Source organism: Pollicipes pollicipes, unplaced genomic scaffold, assembly GCF_011947565.3.
Source record: "Pollicipes pollicipes isolate AB1234 unplaced genomic scaffold, Ppol_2.1 Scaffold_7231;HRSCAF=8579_pilon_pilon_pilon, whole genome shotgun sequence".
Lineage (NCBI taxonomy): Eukaryota > Metazoa > Arthropoda > Thecostraca > Pollicipedomorpha > Pollicipedidae > Pollicipes > Pollicipes pollicipes.
In genome coordinates this window covers 25,368,293-25,389,972 of record NW_023597034.1, presented here as the reverse complement: position 1 = coordinate 25,389,972, position 21,680 = coordinate 25,368,293, and the positions used below count along the sequence as shown (strand labels likewise).

General features: G+C 50.2%; 1 protein-coding gene and 1 long non-coding RNA gene across 2 annotated transcripts; one reads left to right on the top strand and one right to left on the bottom strand.

Annotated features, from left to right (window-relative positions):
- Positions 1–2,710: 2,710 nt before the first annotated feature.
- On the top strand, positions 2,711–9,299 carry LOC119110308 (uncharacterized). The gene is made up of 3 exons (XR_005095473.1): positions 2,711–3,074; positions 5,207–5,396; positions 7,599–9,299. It is a non-coding gene; the product is annotated as an uncharacterized LOC119110308 (long non-coding RNA).
- Positions 9,300–9,624: 325 nt separating this feature from the next.
- On the bottom strand, positions 9,625–20,958 carry LOC119110581 (metalloreductase STEAP3). The gene is made up of 10 exons (XM_037234460.1): positions 20,936–20,958; positions 20,179–20,387; positions 16,474–16,659; positions 15,928–16,045; positions 15,036–15,241; positions 14,649–14,782; positions 13,913–14,040; positions 13,306–13,477; positions 10,892–11,094; positions 9,625–10,329 (listed from the first exon to the last, which is right to left on the bottom strand). The coding sequence occupies exons 2-10, from the start codon at positions 20,355–20,357 to the stop codon at positions 10,207–10,209; spliced, it is 1,449 nt and encodes a 482-aa protein (XP_037090355.1). The 5' UTR covers positions 20,358–20,387; positions 20,936–20,958; the 3' UTR covers positions 9,625–10,206.
- Positions 20,959–21,680: the final 722 nt, after the last annotated feature.

Below are 21,680 nucleotides of genomic sequence, written 5' to 3'. Positions count from 1 at the left end.
CATTGATTGATTACACCACTGGCTGCGTCAGAATTACCAACGTAGTGAGCGGACTGACTCACTTGAAGTACTTCAACCTGCTAAGAGTTGAAGGTGGTGCGTATTCGCTGAACCCAAATATCGTTATGTGCTCGTATTTTGTCCGTGTCGTACGGTGTTCTTGTATATTTTACCGTAATGCTATACTGTTTGCTTGCATTCACATGATCGGTCATGGTACTATTTTTAAGTTATTCCACTCTCAGCCTTATTGTATCCGTTACAGTTTGCGCCACTGCCCAATCTTCCGTATTATGTCGCCCACAAAACGTGATTGCGATTGAAACTTGCATTGAAAGCACTAAGTTGGATGGCGATCAACTGATGTCCGTTGATGCCACCCATCGTGCTAGCATATGTCAGATTCGATTAATCTAATGGTCATGATTGTCGCGACCTTGAACACTGCATGGCCAATAAGGTGGCAGTGTTTGCGTGACGTTTCTACTGCGTTCTGCACGTCTGAGTTACCTTGAAATAGTCTGCACGAAATAGTGTGCAAAGTTTACGAGCGTCAAGCTCAGAAAAAGCGGGTTTTCAGTCTTAACAAGGGGATGGCTGCAAACTGCACTGCATGGTCTTCAAAATGTTATTTCGGTTCTAAGCCCCATACATATGTGGAACACTACCTTTAAGCTGGTGGAAAGTTTAGTGCCGTCCGTTGATGCGACGTACTCCAGACACGAATAAGTTGATGGTCATATTTTTCTTGAATTTAACACAATTTGGTCACTGAGGGTGGGAATCGATGTGATGTTTCCATGGTGCCATACATCACAGCGTGAGTTTAAAAAAGGCGGTGCGAATTAGTCCCCACAAGCTTGGGCGCGCCTAGCTCAGAAACGAAAGGCTTTGAAGCCTTGAATAGGGCATAGCTGTGAGGGAATTATTATTAAAATGTCTGTGGCAGTTCAAAACGTCTTACCAATGTAGAACAATTTTTTAATTCCATGCAGTCTTAGAAGACGTATTCAAGGACATTTGCAGAGGGCCCACCCCGGTCTTCCAGCATTACAAAAAATCGCAATGTCCTGACAGCAGTCCATCCACAGCGTAACACATTGAAGTTCATTCCGCACATCGCTAGAAACGGGCTGTTATCCTTCTCTCGGATTTGAATCGGAAAACTATCATTGAATTGAAATTGGTCATGAGCAAATTCATGGCTATTATTTTTGGTCTGGCAGGACATGCCCAGAGAGTGAGAGAGAGAGAGAGAGAGAGGGGGGGGAGGGGGGTCATATCCACTGCGTTACATCAAAATACCCCTCAAAGTGTCGCTTTCACGGCTGCTAGAACGTATTCACCACGTCCACACCGCACGCAAAACGGCCAGCCAGATCAGGGGTGCCAAAAATCGCCTAAGCACGACGTTAGCTCCGCTGAACTCTTAACTCTTCCCCTCCGTCTTCACCCCGGAATCAGTCTCCGCACCTTTCGACAGTCAGCTGTCTTCTCCAGAGCGGTATTCATTGTGAACTCAGCTTGCACCACTAAGCTCGCCGTTAAGCCTGTTGCTCACAAATCTGCACTGCGTCTCTCATCGCAGTTGTCTCGTAAGATCAGCTGTGCCACTGAGCGAGACAAGAGCCGCGTTTACTCCGCGGATCGCTGGTGCCGAGAGGTCGTGCGTGCAGCTGATGGTCTTCATGTTCCGAATGGAGGCAGAAATAAAGATGCCTTGCGTGTGCCAGAAGTCCGTCATCTTATCTTTCGTTGTTCTGTGTGGATGGACCTTTTCCTTGACCGCTCAGGCCGACCAGGCCGAACCTGCCGCCGGCTGTTCGCTCTCCTTTCCACAGAGCACGGAAACATGCCCAGCTAGGATGGTTCAAAAATGCAGCTAGCGCAGGGACCGCAGGACAGAAATTTTGCCCATGGAGTCAGATTAAAATCATGCTATTGGTGGATGTTGATGCTCAGCGCAACGTCAGGCTTTTCTTCAGGCCTGCTTGTTTGTAAAGTGAAGAAACCTGTCGATGTCATTTTAAAAGCATTACCACGGATCCCTACAAGCTTGCAGAGGCAATAATCGCTCAGCTCCAAGCCACGGATGGTTCGTCGGTGATTTCATCTTCGAGCGCCGGGTGTTTATCTGTGGGTGGCCGATCATAGCACTGCGAGGCCAGCATGTATATGTACTATGACCAAAGCAGAGTTAAATTTTTTTCCAGAGCCGACCCTGCTCAACGCCAATGTTGAGTTTCTCGCACGAGGATGATCCGGCTGCATTGTTCCAAGAACGAACCGACCAGACAGACAGAAAGCAGAGCTGTCGTCCGACCACTGAAACTGAAACTTAGCTCACGACGTTCTCACATGCATGTGACAATGTGTGCCCTTCGGCCTACAGCCTGAGCGCCCCATGACACATCCGTGGTACGGTCTGGGGAGTCGATCAGTGTCCGGCACGTATAAATTATCCACCATGTCGCTCTTCCAATCACACATTAGTATGAGTATTGCCAAAGGGACCCACATTGCATCTCAGATAGTGACCGCGTGATGTCTTGTAGCATGTGTAAGACTGTTCCCTGAATTTATAACAGATGCTGAACGGACAACCGCAGCGATGGTGTATTCAAGTTCTGAGTCACGAGCTAAGCTTGACTGTAAATCGCATGGTTTTCCTCACAGGTATCCTCCATACTTCTATTCTACATATATAGAATAAGTTGCCCTGGCTATATTCGTGTCATCAGTTTCATGAAACAAGCAAAGCCCGCAGCTTCCGCAGCATTGCCTTGAACCTGCACTAGCTCTGTAGCAGAATGTCTGAGGCTTAGTTTAGATAACTTTTCGTGGATTTTGCAAATTAATTGGAGATGCGTGCCTTAGTGAGCAGAAGGTGATGTCTAGTGGTAATACCCAGTGTTTTGGAAATGGAGCGTGTTATGTGAACTGCGTCTTGCGTTAATTGCTACCAAAGAGTTGCCGAATAAGGTGCACACGTTTGCGACTGAACTCGTGCATCAACGTCAAATCATAACAGGGAAAAGATGGCTCCAAAGACTTCGAAGGGATCTCGAAAAAAGGTGAGCAAAATTGGTTTCCGCCGGCATGCTGCCATCCACTTTTACAAAAGCAAATAAAAAATATATCCCTTTTCTGCAACGAACAATGGACATTTGAGCAGATCTCACGTAACAAGGGCTTAACCAAGAGTTGTAAATTAACTTGCGCCCGGGTGGCCGGTTAAATACCCTTCGCTCGGGTGAGAGATAATCTGTCCCGCTGAGATCTCAGAAACTAGGAGAGCTGGATACACCAGATTCAAAAGTGTGCTGACTTGTTCGTGAACTTTACGTAAACTCACTGTTGTCAAAATTTGGGGCCCGTAGGTCATGACTGTCAGGTCAAATAGGGTCAAATAAGGCTATAGTTGAGATTGGTGCTCAAAGTGCCCCAGAGCCTAGATACCTATTTTAAGCAAAAGATCACTGGTGCTCATTGAAGGTCGGTCACCTTTTTTGACCTCTTGGTATTAATGGTAGCCAAAATCATACAAGACACTTTGCATTTTGCATTTAGATAAGTGTCAAAAATTACAGTAGGCATTGTGTCCCTAAAACAATGTTTCCCGGGCCATGCTAGGTCAGTGACCTATCCTGACCTTTAAGAACTCTATGGACGATGTGTAATACGATTCTTGTGATCAATAAGTTCGAAATGAGCACCAAAAACTTCCAAACACAGCAATCACTAGAGTAATAAAACAGATTGGTTGGAACTAGGTCCGACCCTCATGCCTGACCTTTGGTCAGTTGAAGCTGTTCACTCAATTATTGTGTTGCCTAAGAAGCTATTGCGAAGCTGTGGGCTTCTTATAACTTTCCGTTATTGCATCACGTGGAACGTTTCGCGTAGAAATGGTCTTCGCTGAATCCATGGTATGACGCGGGTCTACCGTGCGTAAGTGACCTCACAAGATGCATCTAAATTGTTTGTACCAAACGGCCCGAAATTTAAATGTATATAACCTTGCAAAATCTGGCACGGCTATGCCACGCCGTTCGGAGCTCATTCCGGGAAGAAACCTCCAGGAGGGTCAAACTCCCCACCCAAACGCGTGTTTTAATACGCGCCCAGGTGGCCGGCTAGACACCCTTCGCTCGAGTGAGGGTCTATTTGATCCCCTTCCCTGAGATCTCGGGAACTAAGAAAGCTAGAGACACCAAATTTACAGGATGTCTTAACCTGTACGTGAACTCACTTAGGTCAAAGTCTGAGCCTCCGGGGTCATAATCTTCAAGTCAAATAAGGTCAAACAATGTCAAATTCCGGGTTGGTCTCCAAAACGCCCCCAGAACCTAGGCAACTGTTTTTAAGTAAAATGTCACAAGCCCAGTTGAGGTCAGTGGCCTTGTTTAACTTTTTGAAGGTCATGGTGACCAGAATCATACGAGACTGCTTCGAGTCTTGCATTTGAAGAAGCGACAAATATTACGCTAGGAAGTATGTTCCTAAAGCAAAATGTCGACTCGGGTCATCTTAGGCCAATGACCTCTTCTGACCTCTAAGAAGTCACTAGATGATCTATAATGCGGTTTCTGCTGTCAATAAATTCGAAATGAGCACTAGAAATAATCCCATACAACAAGCCTTATAGAAATAAATCAGTTTGGTTTTGACCTTGGTCTGACCTCCATACCTGACCTTAGGTCAACGTAATTTGCCCATTCATATTTGTGGAAAGTATCTCAGAGATGCGTGTCTTCGTCAAACACTCCGTTGTTGTATCAGATTGATGGGTTCCCCTAGAAATTGCCTCCGCTGAAACCATGGCCTGACTTTGGCCTGCCATAGGTCAGCGACCTTACGAGACACATCTGATTTGTTTCATGTCAAACGATTTGCTTGAATAGCAAATTGCACAAAATTTGGCGCGGCTACGTCGCGCTGTTCGGAAACCATTCTGGGACAAGTTTCGGGGTGGTCATTGTGACCCCCCCCCCCCCTCCAACCGAGCGCGTGTTAAGGTTGAAATTGGTGCCCAGACATACGAAAAGCTCATGCATGCATCGGTTTAATGACCATTTTTCATAAGACTTGCAATAATATCGGCCCGATTCACCGTTTTTCTACGTTTTTTGGTCCGTGGATGGTTTGTGATACGGCTTTATGTGAGATGTGGCTCTAAATCTGCTGAGGTGCCACTCCTCTGCAGAATTCTGTGGTGCAATCCAAAGGCAAGGCTTTGCGACCAAAACAGAACAAGAAACCTGGCAGGGCAAAGCAGGCTTCTTCTCCAACAGGACCAGTGGCAGCTGGCAGAGCAGGGAAAGGCTCGGCTAGTAAAAAGAAAGCGAAAAAACGAAAGAAAGGAAAGAGGAAGAAAAGGAAAAAGAAGCGTCGAGGTAAGTACACGTTTATGAAAGCAAGTATCTATGTTTACCAAAGAGTGATGACTCTCCGCTTTGGAGGAAATGTTAGCGCCATACATGTTAGTACCATGCATGTTGGTGTCATACATGCTAGTGTCATACATGTTAGTGTCATACAAGCCACACGCAAAGTGTGGCTCGCATCGGAATATTTAAGTCATATTTACCAATCGTGGCGCCAGTTGTAAGTGGAAAAAACACGAAATGAATACAACATGGATGGACGAACTGAGTGATTCATAAACATTTAGGCAAATATAAAGCAAGTTTGTGCCTGAAACCATCAATGACGGTCTGAAATGCTTGATAGAAATATCAATTTCCATTTGACCCCAAATACGTTACAGACCCGGGCCCACAAGCATGATGTCACCCACACGATCTGTGTTTTTCCATTTGGGTCAAAATGGCACTTGTCTGTAAGATGCACAGCCGCAGCCAAAGGCTTTCCGCTTACGCGTGCACTTTCTTCTTGTAGCCCCCTCGATGGCTACTGACAGCGTTGAAAAGCAGCGTGACAAGGTTTCTCTAAACTCCCTCGCTCCTTATGAAAATCCTAGGTGCGTGTGTGTGGGTGTGTGGGTGGGTGTGTGGGTGTGGGTGTGTGGGTGTGGGTGGGTGTGGGTGTGTGGGTGTGAGTGTGTGTGTGTGTGTGTGTGTGTGTGTGAGTGTGTGTGGGTGGGTGTATGATCATTTGGGCTTTAGACGCACTCAGCGGCTGAGGCTATATGGTGCCGCCTGCCTCTTACCATGGCAGGAAGGGCGGGTACTGCGGGGGTTCCAACCCCGTACCTCTGGTTGCCCAGACGCGCAGTGGTCAACGCAGACGTGTTAACCGCTACACCTACGGCACCCCAATCCTTGCTGCATCCCAGGCATGCTTCTATATAAAGAAAATAAAAGACTGAGTTTTTATTCGGTGCAAGAATGCACCGAAATAGGACCAGCTTGATGAACTGAATTCAACTACACTCGGCGCGTCTAAAAACACCTCTTTCTCTCAAACCAATCCTGGATCAAAAACATTTGAGTCACTGCTTTCATGAAAGGAAGATATCGATGCAATCGGTGGCTCGTTGGATTTCAAATATTCAAAATTAAAATCGAGGCCTGCCCATTGCTTAGCCTGTGCCTATGGGCGTTTTTGGCCACTTCGCCGCCCTTTAATGGGGCCTTGGAGACACCTTGAGATCTAACGCACTAAGCAGGCACGGGCCACCGATAAAGCTGCATTAAAAAGCTCGTCTGAACTGCATTCGACAAGGCAGGATTGACCAATGGTGAACGTGACCCGTTGAGCTTATGTGGAGTGTTTATTTGCATGTTGTTTTGAACTGAGATAGACATTTTGAAGATCATTCGGTGCAGTTCACAGCGCTCCCTTTCTTAAAACTTAAAACCGTCTGGTTTCTGAGCTGGCGCCCGCGAAGTTGGGCAGACCATTTCGTTCTGACTATTTCAAGTTTACGCAGGCATGCATGACGCCATAGACGCATCACTGAAATACTTCCACCCTATTGGTCATGCGGAATTCAAGGCCAAAACAAAAAGGACGTCAAAATATTTATACTTGACTTATGTGAGCACGATTTATGGAACCAACATACTTCAACTGGCTCTCGGCTAATGCAATTCAGCCAGTACGAGTTTCAAACACGAGTCACGGTTTGTGCTATGCAATAGAGGCAGTTGGCCAGCGTCACTGGAATCGAAGAACTTAATAATAACGCCACAACCGAGCACTAAATGCCAGTAAAAAATACAAAATGACGGATTGATATACAAGAACACGACTAGACGGAGCCAAAACACGCACACACAATGATGTTTGAGTTCTGGGGACGCTGCACCCATTACCACGGCACCTCTGGAGGAGTTGAGGTACCGCAAAAGTCATCCCGTTCGCTCGGATGACAATTTTTCACGGCCAGTTCGGTAGCCCATCTGACGTCTCACAAACATTCCACGCTGCAATCAAGCAAATATTTTAAGCTTGTTGTCTAGGGCTGTCTTTTGCACTTAAAGGTGCAAATATCCTGTGAATTAAATTTCTCTAGACCCATTAGTTTGTGAGATCCCAAAGAGCTGAATTGCTCTCCACCCGCACCCAGGCGGCGTCGTATTCGACCAGTCTCCTGGACGCGTGTTAACACGCGATACGACCCTGCGTTTCAGCAAAACCAGACGTCTTCAGTGCAGTGGCCATGGAGAACGCGTACTACATTAGTCACAATGCCGGTGACTTCCTAAGCTTTCGAGGCTTCAAGTGGACAGGCGGGAAGAAGAAGAGAGGCAAGAGCAAAAAGAAGAAGCGCGCATGGTGAACGGGCTAACTGGCTTCAAAAAGCGACGGAATATGACGCGCCTGCAGGCCTACCGCGAAGGAGGCCAGGCCGGCAGGCGTGCTGGCCTCTGGCTCGCTCATCCTCTGCGGCAACGATGGCCGCAGCGCCACCACCGACGGAGTACGTCTGCATGAGGAGCGAACGAATCTGTGGTGACTGCGGAACCTCGCAGCCAACGAAACGATCTCGAACGTACCGCACAGATCTCGTGCGCACAGATCTCGAATGTGCCGCACGAATTTCGAACGTGTCGCATAGAGGGCATCCGGGTCCGTAAGGAGGGCGGTGACAGCGGAGCGGGGCTGCGCAATGTCAGCGATGATTGATGGATGGGGAAAAGCAGAGATATAAACGTGCATCGTTATCTGGGAAGAGAAGACATTGGGGCGATGCAAAACAGAACGCGGGGGAACTAAAGCTTGACACGATCCAGTGGGCATAGCATAATGATCAGATTGAGAGATTGGCGCTGAGTTACTGTCCACGGTACCATCACAAGCCTGGAATGAGTTTGTTGCCGCACCGGTCACCGTTTTTCGGTGCGGATGTATGTCGACAACAGCGAATGCGCGCACCAAGACTGTTATGCAGGGATATTGATCTCCTTCGCGACCGGTCATGTTATGGTTTTACCGGTCAGCATGACTTCTATACAGCGCTGTCTTCTTTCAGCATTTCCTGATGGTACGAAGCTATTAAAGACCGATAACGCTGAAGATCTAGCACCATCAGCACCACGAGGGCGCGCCAAGCGATCGCTAACGTGGCCAGTTCGAATCAGCCCAGCGGAATTTTGCAATGCGATCGTAATGGCTTCTTGTGGGGTGGAACTTTCCAGATTCATTGCCTTTATGCTGCATAGAGAACATCTGTGGCTCCGCCTGTTCAGACCTGAACCGCCGTGTCCTGTGTGTGTCTTGCTTGCTGGCTTCGGACCTCTCGCTCTAGGGGCTGCTAATGGCTCCACAATTGCACGCGAATTGCGCGAATAATGCAGCACATTACCACCCGCGGCGAGTTATTTCAGCTCTTTTAATGTAAGAGTCGAGATGTCGAGCGATGTGGCTCAATGACTGCTGTGTGGGCGTCATGGTGATGCATGACGCCATCCGTCTGGAACAACCAGGCCTACAGCCAGACCTACGACGGGGACAGGCATCAAGAGACGTGTTGAAAGCCTAGTACTGTGTATTCGTGATTATTATAGGAAATACATCATGCATAGCTCACAGTCGTATTTGAATTGATGAATCACTCCGTCAGTTAGTTTCGGGTCATCATCAGCTCTTCAGACACTCGTATTCCTTTCACCCCTTCCAGCATGGTACACTATGCACCTTGCGGCACACGGCATGTGATGCCGAACACCGCAAACTACAAATGATTCAGACTTCCTTGAATCGTCCAAAGGGATTGGCTCAATCCTCGGAGGCGCCGGCGGAACTGCCCACTTACCCAGCAACGCAGCGTGTCAGACGAAATGAAATCGATGCAAATGTAATTACCACCACTGGTTCAACTCTTCAAATTGGATCACCTGAGTTTGGGCAAAATCATCGAGAGGATGCAAGTTCTCACCGAATGTATGTGCTTGAGCCAAAAACACAAGCTTTCCGCTTTACCAATCATCAAAGGGATTGGCTTAATCCTCGGAGGTACCGGCGGAACTTTCCACTCACTCAGCAACGCAGTGTGTCAAACGAAATAGATGCAAATGAAATAAATGTAAAAGAAATGAAATAGATGCAAATGTTATTGCCACCACTGGCTCAAATCTTCACTTCATATCACTGAGTTTGGGCAAAATCATCGAGAAATACGAAAATCATCGAAAAATGATACGAGAAATAAAAAAATAGAAATACACCGAATATATTTGTTTGACCCAAAACCACAAGCTTTCCACTTCACCAACTCAGCTCCGTGCATTCAGCTGAATCAGTTTTGTTTGCTTGTTTTGTTCTCCTATCCCACAAAACACTTGCCGTGTCAAAGTGTCACACAAACAGTTTTGCCTTCATTACGACAATATGAACATGTGGAGTCCATGCTGTCCGCGTCTGTCTCACGCGTGATTGTCGGGCACGCCGAAAGCCTGTTTGTAATTTGCAAGGACACGACGTCCAGTTTGAAATGATTTTACTTGTGTGTGGAAGGAGCAACCTTGGCGGAGTTGATGCGCGGGAGTTGATGGTATGGTGGCAGTCGTGTTGACTCGGTCTCTGTGACAGACTTGTGAACGTCTGGATGAACGGCTCGCTGGATGATGGGTATTTTGTAGATGGCCGATGGACAGCAGGTGACACTAAGCCCTTAACGGGACCGGTGGATGACTGCGTGGAAGGCTTGTGGACCGATGAACAAGCGGTCGACCTCGGCTTTGTGGACGGTTCGTGGACAGCTGAGTGGACAGATTTGCAGCCGGTCGGTAGACGGCGCTAGGCCTCTGATGAAGCCTTTCTGACCCAGCCGGAGCGGATCTCCACCAGTCGACGGTTCACAGCCGGGATCAGCTGAATCAGCTTCCCGATCACGCAAATGATCGGCAGGTACAGGGCGTACTGAAAACAGCGATAGCACGCATCACTAATACGCCCCACGGCTCTGCAGACTGGCTTTTAATGGAGATCGCGAAGAGCTGTCATAGACGCCCGTCGTAGTTCTATGGCATCTCCGCCACCCAAAGGGCAGCAAGCCACAGGAGTCACTATCGCACCGTTCCGAAGCCGAGCGTGCAACCGACTCAGGCGGGAGCGACATCTATGTTCCATTCCGCAAACTGATAGTGATATAAGGCAACGTAAACGTCGCCAGTACATGAGAATGCATTTTACCTTGACCTGTGGGCGAGCAGGTTGCGGGGCCCTTTGCAGTTACACACCGCCACCGACGGCGCTTTCTGCCACCCTCAGACATGACCAACCACCCCCTCCACAATGGACGTTGCCGCTCCCAGATATCACACTCCCACGCGATCTCTGCATTTTCAGACGCGCTACGTAACTTCCAAACGGGCCTTTCCACCCGGGCAAACCCTCTCAACCCGGATGTCTATTTCCCCCCTCCCCCACCCCAGGTCGGCTGCCAGATGTCCCGGAACCCAGCCCTCCGATGTGGGCTGACCTGTAGGCCGGTGGGCATGTAGCACTTGTAGCTGGTGACCATGAATTCCCAGCCCAGCACGGCGTCGTGCAGGGAGGCGGCCATCAGAGCCGTCCAGCCTAGCTTCGACTGGACGAACGCAAACTCGCGCCACGTGAGGCGCGCGGTCACCGACGGCAGCGATGCAATGCCCAGAATGGCGAGCAGACAGAGTGCGACCGCACCTGGGACGGGCCAGGGCAGGTCACAGTGAGGGGGACACCCAGTACGGCCAGTAGACAGAGTGCGATCGCACCTGGGAAGGGCCAGGGCAGGGTCACAGTGAGGGGGACACCCAGGAACGAGCAGCGAACAGCACCAGTGCACGAGGGGCAGGGCAGAGCAGGTCACAGAATGGGGATGTCCAGGACAGCTAACAGCAGGGCAGCACTACCCCGGCCACAGGCCAGGTCATGCATCGGAGAGGTAACGTCCAGGACAGCCAACAGCACGGCAGCATCGCCCCTGCCACAGGCCAGGTCATGTAACAGAGAGGTAATGTCCGGGACAGCCAACAGACAGAGCACCGGCGCACCACAGGTAGGTATGGGCCAGGTCATGGCAGAGGGAGGTAATGTCCTAGGACGACCACCAGATGGAGCGCTACCGTCCTGGGGCAAGTCAGGTCGTGTCACAGGAGGAAAGAGTATCTCATATAACCACAACCTGGAGCACGGCAGGTCAGGTAATACCCCAGAGAGACCGCGCCAAGGATAACAAACGGATAAAAAGCGTCGATTAGACCGAACCACTACAGGACAGATGAGCCATCAAATCAAAGACAGACGATACCCTCTGCCCCTTGTAGTAAGCTTTGAAAGCATCTGTATGCGGTAAATACGTAAGCATGCACAAAGCTGCACAATGCAAACCTCTGATATGGGATTTAGGTCACACAAGCTGTTGCACAAGTTGCATTGTCCGTGCAACACTGCTCATTCTTGGGCTTTGTGCTGCAACACGTACTCACGGCATTGAATAACGTTCCAATAAGCTTTCATCTGCTTTCATTCGCATCCCGTTTGACCCAGAGGGACCATGCATGAAAATAACAGAACGGCTTGTCTGGTTTATTAAAGCCGCGGGCTGCGGTGGCGGCCGGCTCCGGCGGCGGCGTCTGAGGCCAGCTGCGCAGTGACGGGAGTGTCAGCGGCGGTGGTGCGGACAGACCGGACGTGCCGTCTCGTCGCTGAGACGTCACCAGCCGCGTCCGGGGTCGCGCTGTCGGTCGGATGGCGCCACTCCTCGGCCGCCGCGCCGCCATGCTCTCATGCTGCAGCGTTCTGAATACGTTTCCGCTCGCGATTTCGAAACATGTTCAGCTGCAATGTGGTTTTGAAATCACTAGCTTACGGATAGTTGTATTTTTGCTATAAAAATGAAGGGACTCGAGGAGCAAACGAGCTTTTGGACCCAAGCCATAATCAAATGAGAGCTAATTCAGGTGCATTCTATGTAACAGCACCCTTATAACTGCACAGGTATGCCATCTTTTCACCATCGAGTTTATGAGTGTGATATCTTGTGGTATATACTCTGCGTATGTGCTCATACGAATGATGTTCGGAAAATACACATTCATGGATTATAATTTCTAAATGTTCTAAAGCCGAGATATAGTTTGTTTCTTGGCTCGCTCTTTTTCCTAAAAACCCTCAGTAGTGTGTAAAGTATCATCTTAAATTTACAGTTTTGTCGAAATTTCATGAGCCATCCGAAATGGAACGAACTGTGCTCATCGTCTGGTTCGTGGTCTGCTCGTCTCCCCCTCCCCCCCCCCCCCTCCAATTCATGTTAAGCTGTATCCTTTCAAACCCGGAGAAACTGCAGCCGCTTTACGCACAGCTCGTGATCTTGTCGGCATCGGAAGAGAACAATTAATGATTCAGGGTCGTCACGAGGAATGAAACCGTCGTCGGGTGTGCAAAATTCGCCGTCATCCCGCAACCGTGTGCACTGTGTGCGGCTGGCTGCAAAGATGTGCGCAGACAGACAGACAGCCTGACACATCCTCGAAAATTAGTGAACTGAATGTGCAGAATCCTGTGGAGTTCCTGTGGTATGGACGACGTGAAACATTTCAACGCCAGCCATCTCCTCAATCACCGGCACCGCGTAAATGTGGGGGTACCCGCGTGCTACGCCCGACGTCGGCCTGGATCCGCCTCTGTCCAGGGTGACGCAAGAGTAGCACCGGCGGCCGGTCCCAAACGCCTCAAGCCATTCCTGCGTCCTACTGGGCAGAGGCGGATCCAGGGTGACGCCGGGCGTGAAACATTGGGGCACTGCGTCCATGGATGTCGGCGTCCCTACGAACAATCCGTCATGGAGGATGATGGCTTTGTAATGTCACACGCATACATGAACGCAAACGGGATACCAGTACCCAAACTGACCAAGAGTGAGGAAGAGCTCGCCCCTCCAAGTCGGGTGGTGAAACCAGATGTTGACAGTCTGGGTTTCGAAGAAGGTCTTGTTGACTTCGACCTCGGCACGGATGGTTTTTGGTGCTTCAAACAGCCAGTCGTATTGGTGATGCGGGTGGTAAATGCCCAGGGAAATGCAGCCCTGCAAACGGAACCGATGAATTCCAAATATGTTTACCGCATAAGCGTGGTTACCTTTTGTTTGCCCCTGCAAAGGGGCAGGCACAAATTGTGGCACGATCGTTGCGCATGTACCGAAGACCATGCATGAGATGGGAGACGCGCACCTCACCGAGGGGCTAGGTACACACGCTGACAAAAACTTGTCTACGCAGTTATCATCGGAGCATGCAAGCCGTTTTAGCTCTGTGGAAAAAAGAAGGCATGGCCACGGTACGCACAGGTACTCAAGAACAAACTGCCACGTGAGTGGTTAGACAGCTTTCGTTAGTTCCTGTGTTACGTATTCACCGTATATCGTATTCACGGCCAGATAAGTTTCGGCCGTGAACGCGAGCTACATACACGGCCACCCCAACCGGACAGTCGACAAGCACGACAAGGCGGGATTGCTTACATGAGTTCCTGCCATTGCCAACATTAGTAGGCCTAGCTGTTTGCGCATGCGCAGCCAGCGATCCAGCCAGGCTGGAAACCGGCTGTACTTTGTTCCTCGATACAGCTGAAGAAAGCCGGCGATGATACCTGACGCGCGGTCCGAAGAAAACCGGTCAGTATCTCATTAAGAGTGTGGTATTGCAGCAACCTCTAGCCGCAATATTTACGCACTAAATACACGCACGCATGAAACACACACAATCATGTTTCAGGTGTGCGATATGACGCTACCCGTGATGCTGAACGGAATGTGAAACTAAACAGTGGCCCTTTCCTTTCTAGTACTGATATAACAAACTGATGGAAGCAAACTGAGGGCTTTTTAAGAGCATGAACAGCTAAGGGATGGAACGAAAATCACAAAAAGCAACAGAAAAGGGTAGCAATGTGCTTGCCCGGCAGTCATGGCAAACACAAAACACATGAACATGCATCACCATGGACACTAGAAATCCGATCGCGACAATGTTCCGCCGAGAAGCCCCTATACATCCCCGAGAATCCTCAGCATCGGGGGTGACACGAAAGAACCTTAACTTGAAATGGGGCTGACCGGAAGGTAAAATGGTTTCCAAACAAAGCGCAGAGCACGGGGAAAACGCATGCAGTGACAGTGCCCTCGTGCCGGGAGGTTAAGCCCAGTTCTGAAAGGGCGGGAGCGCCGAGAGGGCGGCGGTAGGAAAACTTGGTCGCACCTGGCAGATACACAGCTCCCAGTGTCTCCAGCGCTATCACGCCGAGGTTCCGGTTGAAGTTCGTCATGAGGATCTTCTTGAACACGGACCAGTCCCAGGTCTCGTTGACGGTGATGTTTTTGCACAGCTGAAACCTGCGGAGGTGGAGTGGCATTTGCAGCTATCGTGACCCTGTCACAGACGCAAAGGTGACGAGCGAACGTTGTCGGGGATCAGTCCTTTCGGATCTGTCGATTTACTACACCATATGCTTCGATCAGCCACAACATGAGCACATTACAGATCAAGCAATTAACAAGTAGTTTTCGAATGACTTCGGCGCGGCTGGAATGATCTGTGTCAGTATTGTCGCTGTGCAGCGAATCCTTCTACATGCACCGCACGTACTTGATGAAGTTGGCGATGTAGCCGATGAGGAACAGGACGCCCACCACAGCGAAGGCACCCCTCCAGTCGCGGAAGAACTCCAGTGGCATCTTCTCGATGTCCCGTGACATCCGCAACGGCCCCATGTCGACGGGCGTGAAGCCCATGTCGCGCACCAGCTGCACCACCTGGTGCCGCGCCCGCTCCGAGTCGGTCGCGACCGGGATCTGGGACGGTGGTGCCAAGTGGTAACGACGGCTGGTGACAAGTGATAACGGGCCCGCCGGGGTGCTTAAAGTCGCCGATGATTAGTGAGTAATGTCGGAGACTGGTGACAGTGGTGGCCGTCACCATGGTGGCAATAACCGGCACCATTACTGGGCACGGATGATAACTGGTGCCGCCTGCTGTGTGGCTGTTGTACTGTTTTGCTGTTGTTGGTGTATAAATGGTGGGGCCGTTGATGGGTGATAAGTTTTGCTGCGTATGATTTTTGCTGTTGTTGCATGGTTCTTAAACATGTCCGCACCGGAGGCTCAGTGGACTAGAGCCTTCCGATCCACCCACCCTTGGCGATGTGAGTTCGAGTCGCTTTAGGCGCCCGCTATTTGCCCCTGACAGGCAGGACCCGCGACCGGTGGCACCGGCTGTTCTAAAGACCTGGTGACATCAGAGGACAGGACGGACCATGCCGAGCATTGCGGCATCCTAAGCTTTTGCCACAAAACTCCGCCATTGACCTGGGATTTCACGATCATATGGTAGGGGTCAGGGGTCAAACGTCAAGCACTGCTGGGTGTGAGTTTTGAGTTTTGAGTTCTGAAATCCATCCATTCAGAAAACGATCGGACGAAATCTTCAAGAAGCGGATCGGAAAACAGCGCTGCAGAACACACTGAAGTGGTATACAAACCTCCTTGCTGCCCTGGATTCCTCCTGTCTCCAGCAGGTAGGCTGACACCACGTTGAAGGCTTTGACGACGACGGCCGACGGCACCAGCTCCTGCAGATGCTCCGCGTTGGAGCGCAGGCTGCGGTCAGCAGCCCGCGCAGGTCACAGCCAGTCATGGTCCGATCTCGTTGCAGCATAACGGGACAGTAAATCGAGCCAGGCAAATTGCAGAGCCGCGAAACGCGGGCGTTCCAGATAGCGGGTGAAGCAATGCGCGGAGATATGCCATTGGCACAGGGCTGCTGCATCTCGTTATGATTTGTCCAATGACAGCGCTGCTTTCCGTAAGATCTGTGAGTCATTAAAGTATGCAGGGACAACAATAATTTCCAAGGCAAACACAGCGGTGGATTCTACTAATTTGTGCTAGTTCTTCCCATAATTCCCATCCCATACGTGGCCGTGTTCATATTCTGTGCGACCGCTCTGGCTTTCCAGTCCCCACCTACCACTCAGCATCGTCACCAACGAGCAGCGCCACGGTGCTGGCCCGGCTCCAACGCCTACCTCAGCGTCTTGCCCGACACGGGGCCGTTACTGACGTCGATCAGCACCTTGTTCTTCAGCACGTGCAGCGGGAGAGAGTCGTAGAAATCGCGCGCCACGGCCACCACCACCAGGTCAGCGGCAGCGATAGCGTCCACCTGGGACGCCAGGGTGGCCCCAGTGGCTTCGATCAGCTTCATCATGTCACTGCGAGGGCGAGGGCAGGTCAGGTGGACTCTAAATCGCGATTGCGCACGGCGGGCTTGCGAGGCCATGGAGCCCGACCATGGGCCCAGGCAGGGAATCTACACCATAACTGGGAGTACGTAACTTGTGCTCTCAACACTCGAGAGATGGCGCTCTCGCTTCTGAGCCCGGGGGCTGAGCAGCCTCTGCCAAATCCTCAGCGGGTTGAGATGATCGCCCCAGTGAACTGGTTTTCCTTCCAATCCCGCGCCTCGGCACGGTCCGACCGGGTCTGATAACTGCCCCGTCTCAGAAGGAGCTCGCGTCGGTGTCAGCGGACCCTCGGCACGGTGTGGTCGGGTCTGATGGTGGCACAGTCACGCAGGAGACTCGCGCTGGCGTCTGCAGACAGGCCGAAGTGCTCGAGCACAGATAATCATCGGTTCGGCGATAATCACTGTGATCAGAGCAAGGGTACAGCCACGGCGACGCAGGCGGCGCCGATGAGCCGGCCCGGTGTGGCGTGGGGAATGCGTCGGACCGAAGGAGAAAACAGGGAGTGCCCACTAAAATTCTTTTCAGACGAGATGTAGCCCGCCAGAAAATTAATTAATTTCGTTTTCTCAAAACGAGCACTAAGTTTTGATTTTAAGAGTAAATTTTGATACCCAACGCATCCCAAACGCCGAGAACTTAACAGCCTTGCGCTGTGTCTTTGGATTCAAAGCTCGTCATAACAGAAGTCTACCACCACTTGGTGCTCGCCTTCCAAAAGTGCTGTCTAATGGCCACAGCTTTGTACAACTATTGCAGCGTTATTAGCAAATTTCTATCACAATGAGAAGGCCAAGACAACGTGAAGACTATGCCACCTTCCCACGCATTCAATTTCAAAATAGCTGTATCAGTGGGACTACCCATCAGAGCCGTGCGGCCCACATCGATAAGCTATTTTCCATTAGTTACAAATAACGTTACATAATTTTTCCCCATCAAGTTGTGTATTTTTCTATTTGCGAGAAGTTTAAGTGACAGCAATGTTGTGACATTTTCGCGTAAGCATGGGTCCAGTAGAAGGTAGGCGCGATAAAGTGGTTCCTTACAATTGGCAGCGTTTCAGTCCATAGTATCAAGACAAAGGCGAACCTTAAAATGACAATGTTGGAGTGTTATTGCAATAGTGTACTGGATTTGTCGGCCGAAAACCCCCTTTATAAAGCAGGATGTTTCGCTCCTTCCAAGAAAAATAGAACTTGACGGCTTGTTTTGTGAGACCAATCCTTTTAAGCTTCGACATGCATGGCAGGGACGATGCTTGAAATTTACGTCAGCAGTGGACGTCACGGACGTTGTTGACGCTAGAGGTGCTCACTGCCATGCATGATAGGTGATAAAATGTGCGCACTTGATTGATAGGGGGACAGAATCGTAAACATACATTTTTATTAGGCGAAGTCGAAGAGCAACTTGCACATTACGGCGTTTAGACAGGTCTTGCGAATAGATGTTCCTTGCGGCATACCCATGAACACGTCACGAGTAGAAAGCATGTTTGCAAGAGATGTTGACACAAACACTAGGTGAGAGAGGTCGACTCAGATTTGCCCGACACCGCAATCCGTTCAACCCATATCATCAGAAAACTGATTAAGTCACACGGTGCGGTGCTAAAGCACCCACAACGTGTTCCGTGTATCAGCAGGTGCTCTATGCCGTGCTGAAGCGTGCGTGAATTATTTTTTCTTATCTCTGATCGCCGCATGGCGTATGGAATGACACGATTTTAATGGCGTTATTATGTCCCCGATATACCTTTCCTCATTTTCGCGAGCGTGTAGCTAAGGAACTAGAGGGGCTTAAGAGAGTAGAATTGTAAATAGCACCGGAAGTTCTTCAAGGTGGCTACTTCAGTTCAAAACCCCATATAAATGTGGGATACGCCCTTAAGTACATACTGTATACACATCGATATAGAAAAACCGTGGATAGTGTAAGGCAAATAGGACCGCCAGAAACGGCCGCATGTATGCAAGAACCATGTCCATATGTGGGTAATGCATAGGTCGGCATATCGTGGCAGACTATGGCAGATCGATTTCATGACACTGGTGTCAAATAATTGGTCAGCTAGGAGCCCATTCTGTAGTATGCCCATTTAGGGCACAGCTCTGTGGAACGATAAGCTATTTAGTCTTGATCACAGCGGCTGATTATTTGTTATGTTGGGCGTTTATGTCATAGCATGGTTGCTTTCATCGCATCTGAGCGATGTATGAGTGAGCGCTGAAGACCTGTCTGCCGTTCAGAGGCAGACTCAGCCACAAGAGCGAAAGAGGCCTAACAAACAGTGCAAGTAAAAAAAAGTACAAAAAACAGCACACGCAGCAGAACCAGTAAACGCATCAGAAATGACTTTGTTTTCGGAAAGACATGCTAGTGCAGGGGACCCTGCATAGTCTGCACACTCTCTTTTTGTGTGTCATTTTGAAAGCGGCAACCCATCCCGGCTGAGGGTGTCGCTGCCTCCACCTGGAAAGCCGCCGGCCAGCCAGCCATGACGCCCTCTCGCCTGCCACCGCTTCCGGCGCTCTCCAACAAAGGGCCCGCCAACAGCGGAGCGCGACGCTCTCAGAGCCGACGGGGTGGCACAGTCACGCCATTAGCGAAGCCTTTTTCAGAAGCGGTCGAACGGTCTGTGACGCCACGGTGATGTATGTGGGTCCGGACACCGCGGGACGCTGCGATGGAGAAATCTCAGAGTGGGCACCGCCCGGTTTATCTCCGAGACCTGGACAGATTGGGTCAGGTTATGTAATTCAAGCAGATCATTAACGTTACGGTAATACATTTCTGACCGGAACTTGTATGAATAATTACGGCACATGCATACGGCAAATGTTACCATTGGAGCACACAGTGATACAGTGCCGCGATGTATGCATGCCGGATGATAGCAAGCAAGCCTGTGTCTTAGAGCTAGCTGGAGCAAAACGTGTGTCCCATAGAGCTCGTCCCATTTCCCAACGCTTGGTATAATATCACTTACTGCAAACTGTTCCGGAGGTTCCTTGCGAATGAATACCTCAGAGCACCAATGTGTGGTCGTCGTACTAGAAAATCCTGCTTCCACAAACCATCAGCCATTTTTCATAGTTATTGCATAGCAAACCAACCGAATATGCTGCTACCCAGCAAACCAACCGAAGCCTATTTTTGAGCACATATATGGCAAGGATAACAGCGGCAAACATCTGAACTGTTTTGAAAGCAAAGAGCCAGTGACCAAGATTTCGGATTTTGCCTGGGCCAATGTAGCGTTTATAAACTCAGCACTGGAGATAAGCAGCTTCAAACATATCCTTTCCAGTAATCAACGCTGTTTTTTAACGTTCTCACCGGCACCACACCTGTTCGGCCTCCTTCTGATGTTGCTGATAGTAAAACGCCGATGATTCACACTCGGTAACATTCTACCCCTCGCGCGCCTGCCCCTACCCATTCAAAGCGCCCACGACCACACTTCTGATGAGCCCGACTCACGCCTGCTTTTGCTTGCTGCGGGTGCCGATGGTGACCGTGTAGCCGGAGGCGACAGCGCGCTGTGCGAGAGCCCGGCCGAAGTCGCCCGTGCCGAGCACGCAGAGGCTGCGGCTGTGGCCGGGGCTGACCCCCAGCTCTATGTCGTCACGCGCCACCTCGTACCCGCCGTTGCTGGCCATCCCGCAAGCCGCGTCCAGCGAGCCGGAGACCTGCAATGGCGGCGAGCTGGCGTCAGTAGCGCACTGAGCTAGCAGGCTCGACAGGGGGGGCACGCGGTTCAGCATCGCTAGGCTCTTATTTTGTATTGTATGCTGCGGTGTAACTTTTTAAAAGCACTTGGGGGAAGGGAGCTGAACCGATCAGACATCAGCAAGAAAGGCCTTAAACCTTGGTGTTTTCGATGTCATGAACCTGGAGCGCTCATATTGAAAATAATCAACATTCAGTATACAAGGAGGCTGTGATTATACGATTATACGCCACTGTCAAAAAATGTCGGTTCTGTTGAGGAAACCTGACGTTTCGAAGCTGCGCTGATGGTCAGATTTATTCGCGTTAGTCGATCAAAACTACTCCAGTATTCTCTCACTCTGGAATACATCGCACATAACATGTTGATTGGATTCCTCGACAAATTTTTGTGGTGCAACCAGGTGGAAGATAGACTGCCGAGCTCGGCTGGTTAGAGCGCGTGTTTTGATTCACGGACCAGTCGTCAGCTGCGTTCGAGTCGCTTTAAGCGTTTGCTATGCCTTACCGATTGGGATAGCTTGCGGTCGTTGGCAGCGGCCGAGTCGCTTTAAGCGCTCGCTATGCCCTGCCGATTGGGATAGCTTGCGGCCGGTGGCAGCGGTCGCGCTAACGGTCAGATAGTGTCAGAGGGCAGAATGGACCGTGCCGAGCACTGCGGCATGTTAAGCTTTCGTCGCGAAGTTCTTCCCTTCACCCGGAATCACTGATGACTACCGCTGGCGCTGGTCGTGTTTTCCATTCAATCAGCAGTCGAATATCACCGTAGTGACGATTGTGCGACACTTGCCACTGTTGAAGAAAACATGGATTAATCTAAGCCATGTTGTACTTTTAAAAGCTGCCGCATACAGCAGTTGGTTGTCCTTTATCCCAACCCAGGTGTTATAATGTAAAAATCCTGTTAAACATTCACAGCCAGCCCTCACATATGAAGGAGTTGCAACGACAAAACATTGAGTACTTGCCGGGTACTATTTGATACAAGATGGATGTGGTGCTAACACCCATATGTCCAGGCATTTAGTGTACCATTAATGAGGATGCTTTTTTCTGTATTTCTTTGGCCCAGCACTCTCATTTGCTTCTGAGGGGGCTCAAGTCGATATTGAGGGATCAAGAGCCCCGACAGTATGAAAGCCATACCGCTGACTGTACGCCGCAGCGCAAACTTTCAGTGACGTGGTTGTGGGATATTAGCAAGAACCTACAAATATTCGTGTCTTAATCCACAAAATATGTGATTGTGGAGA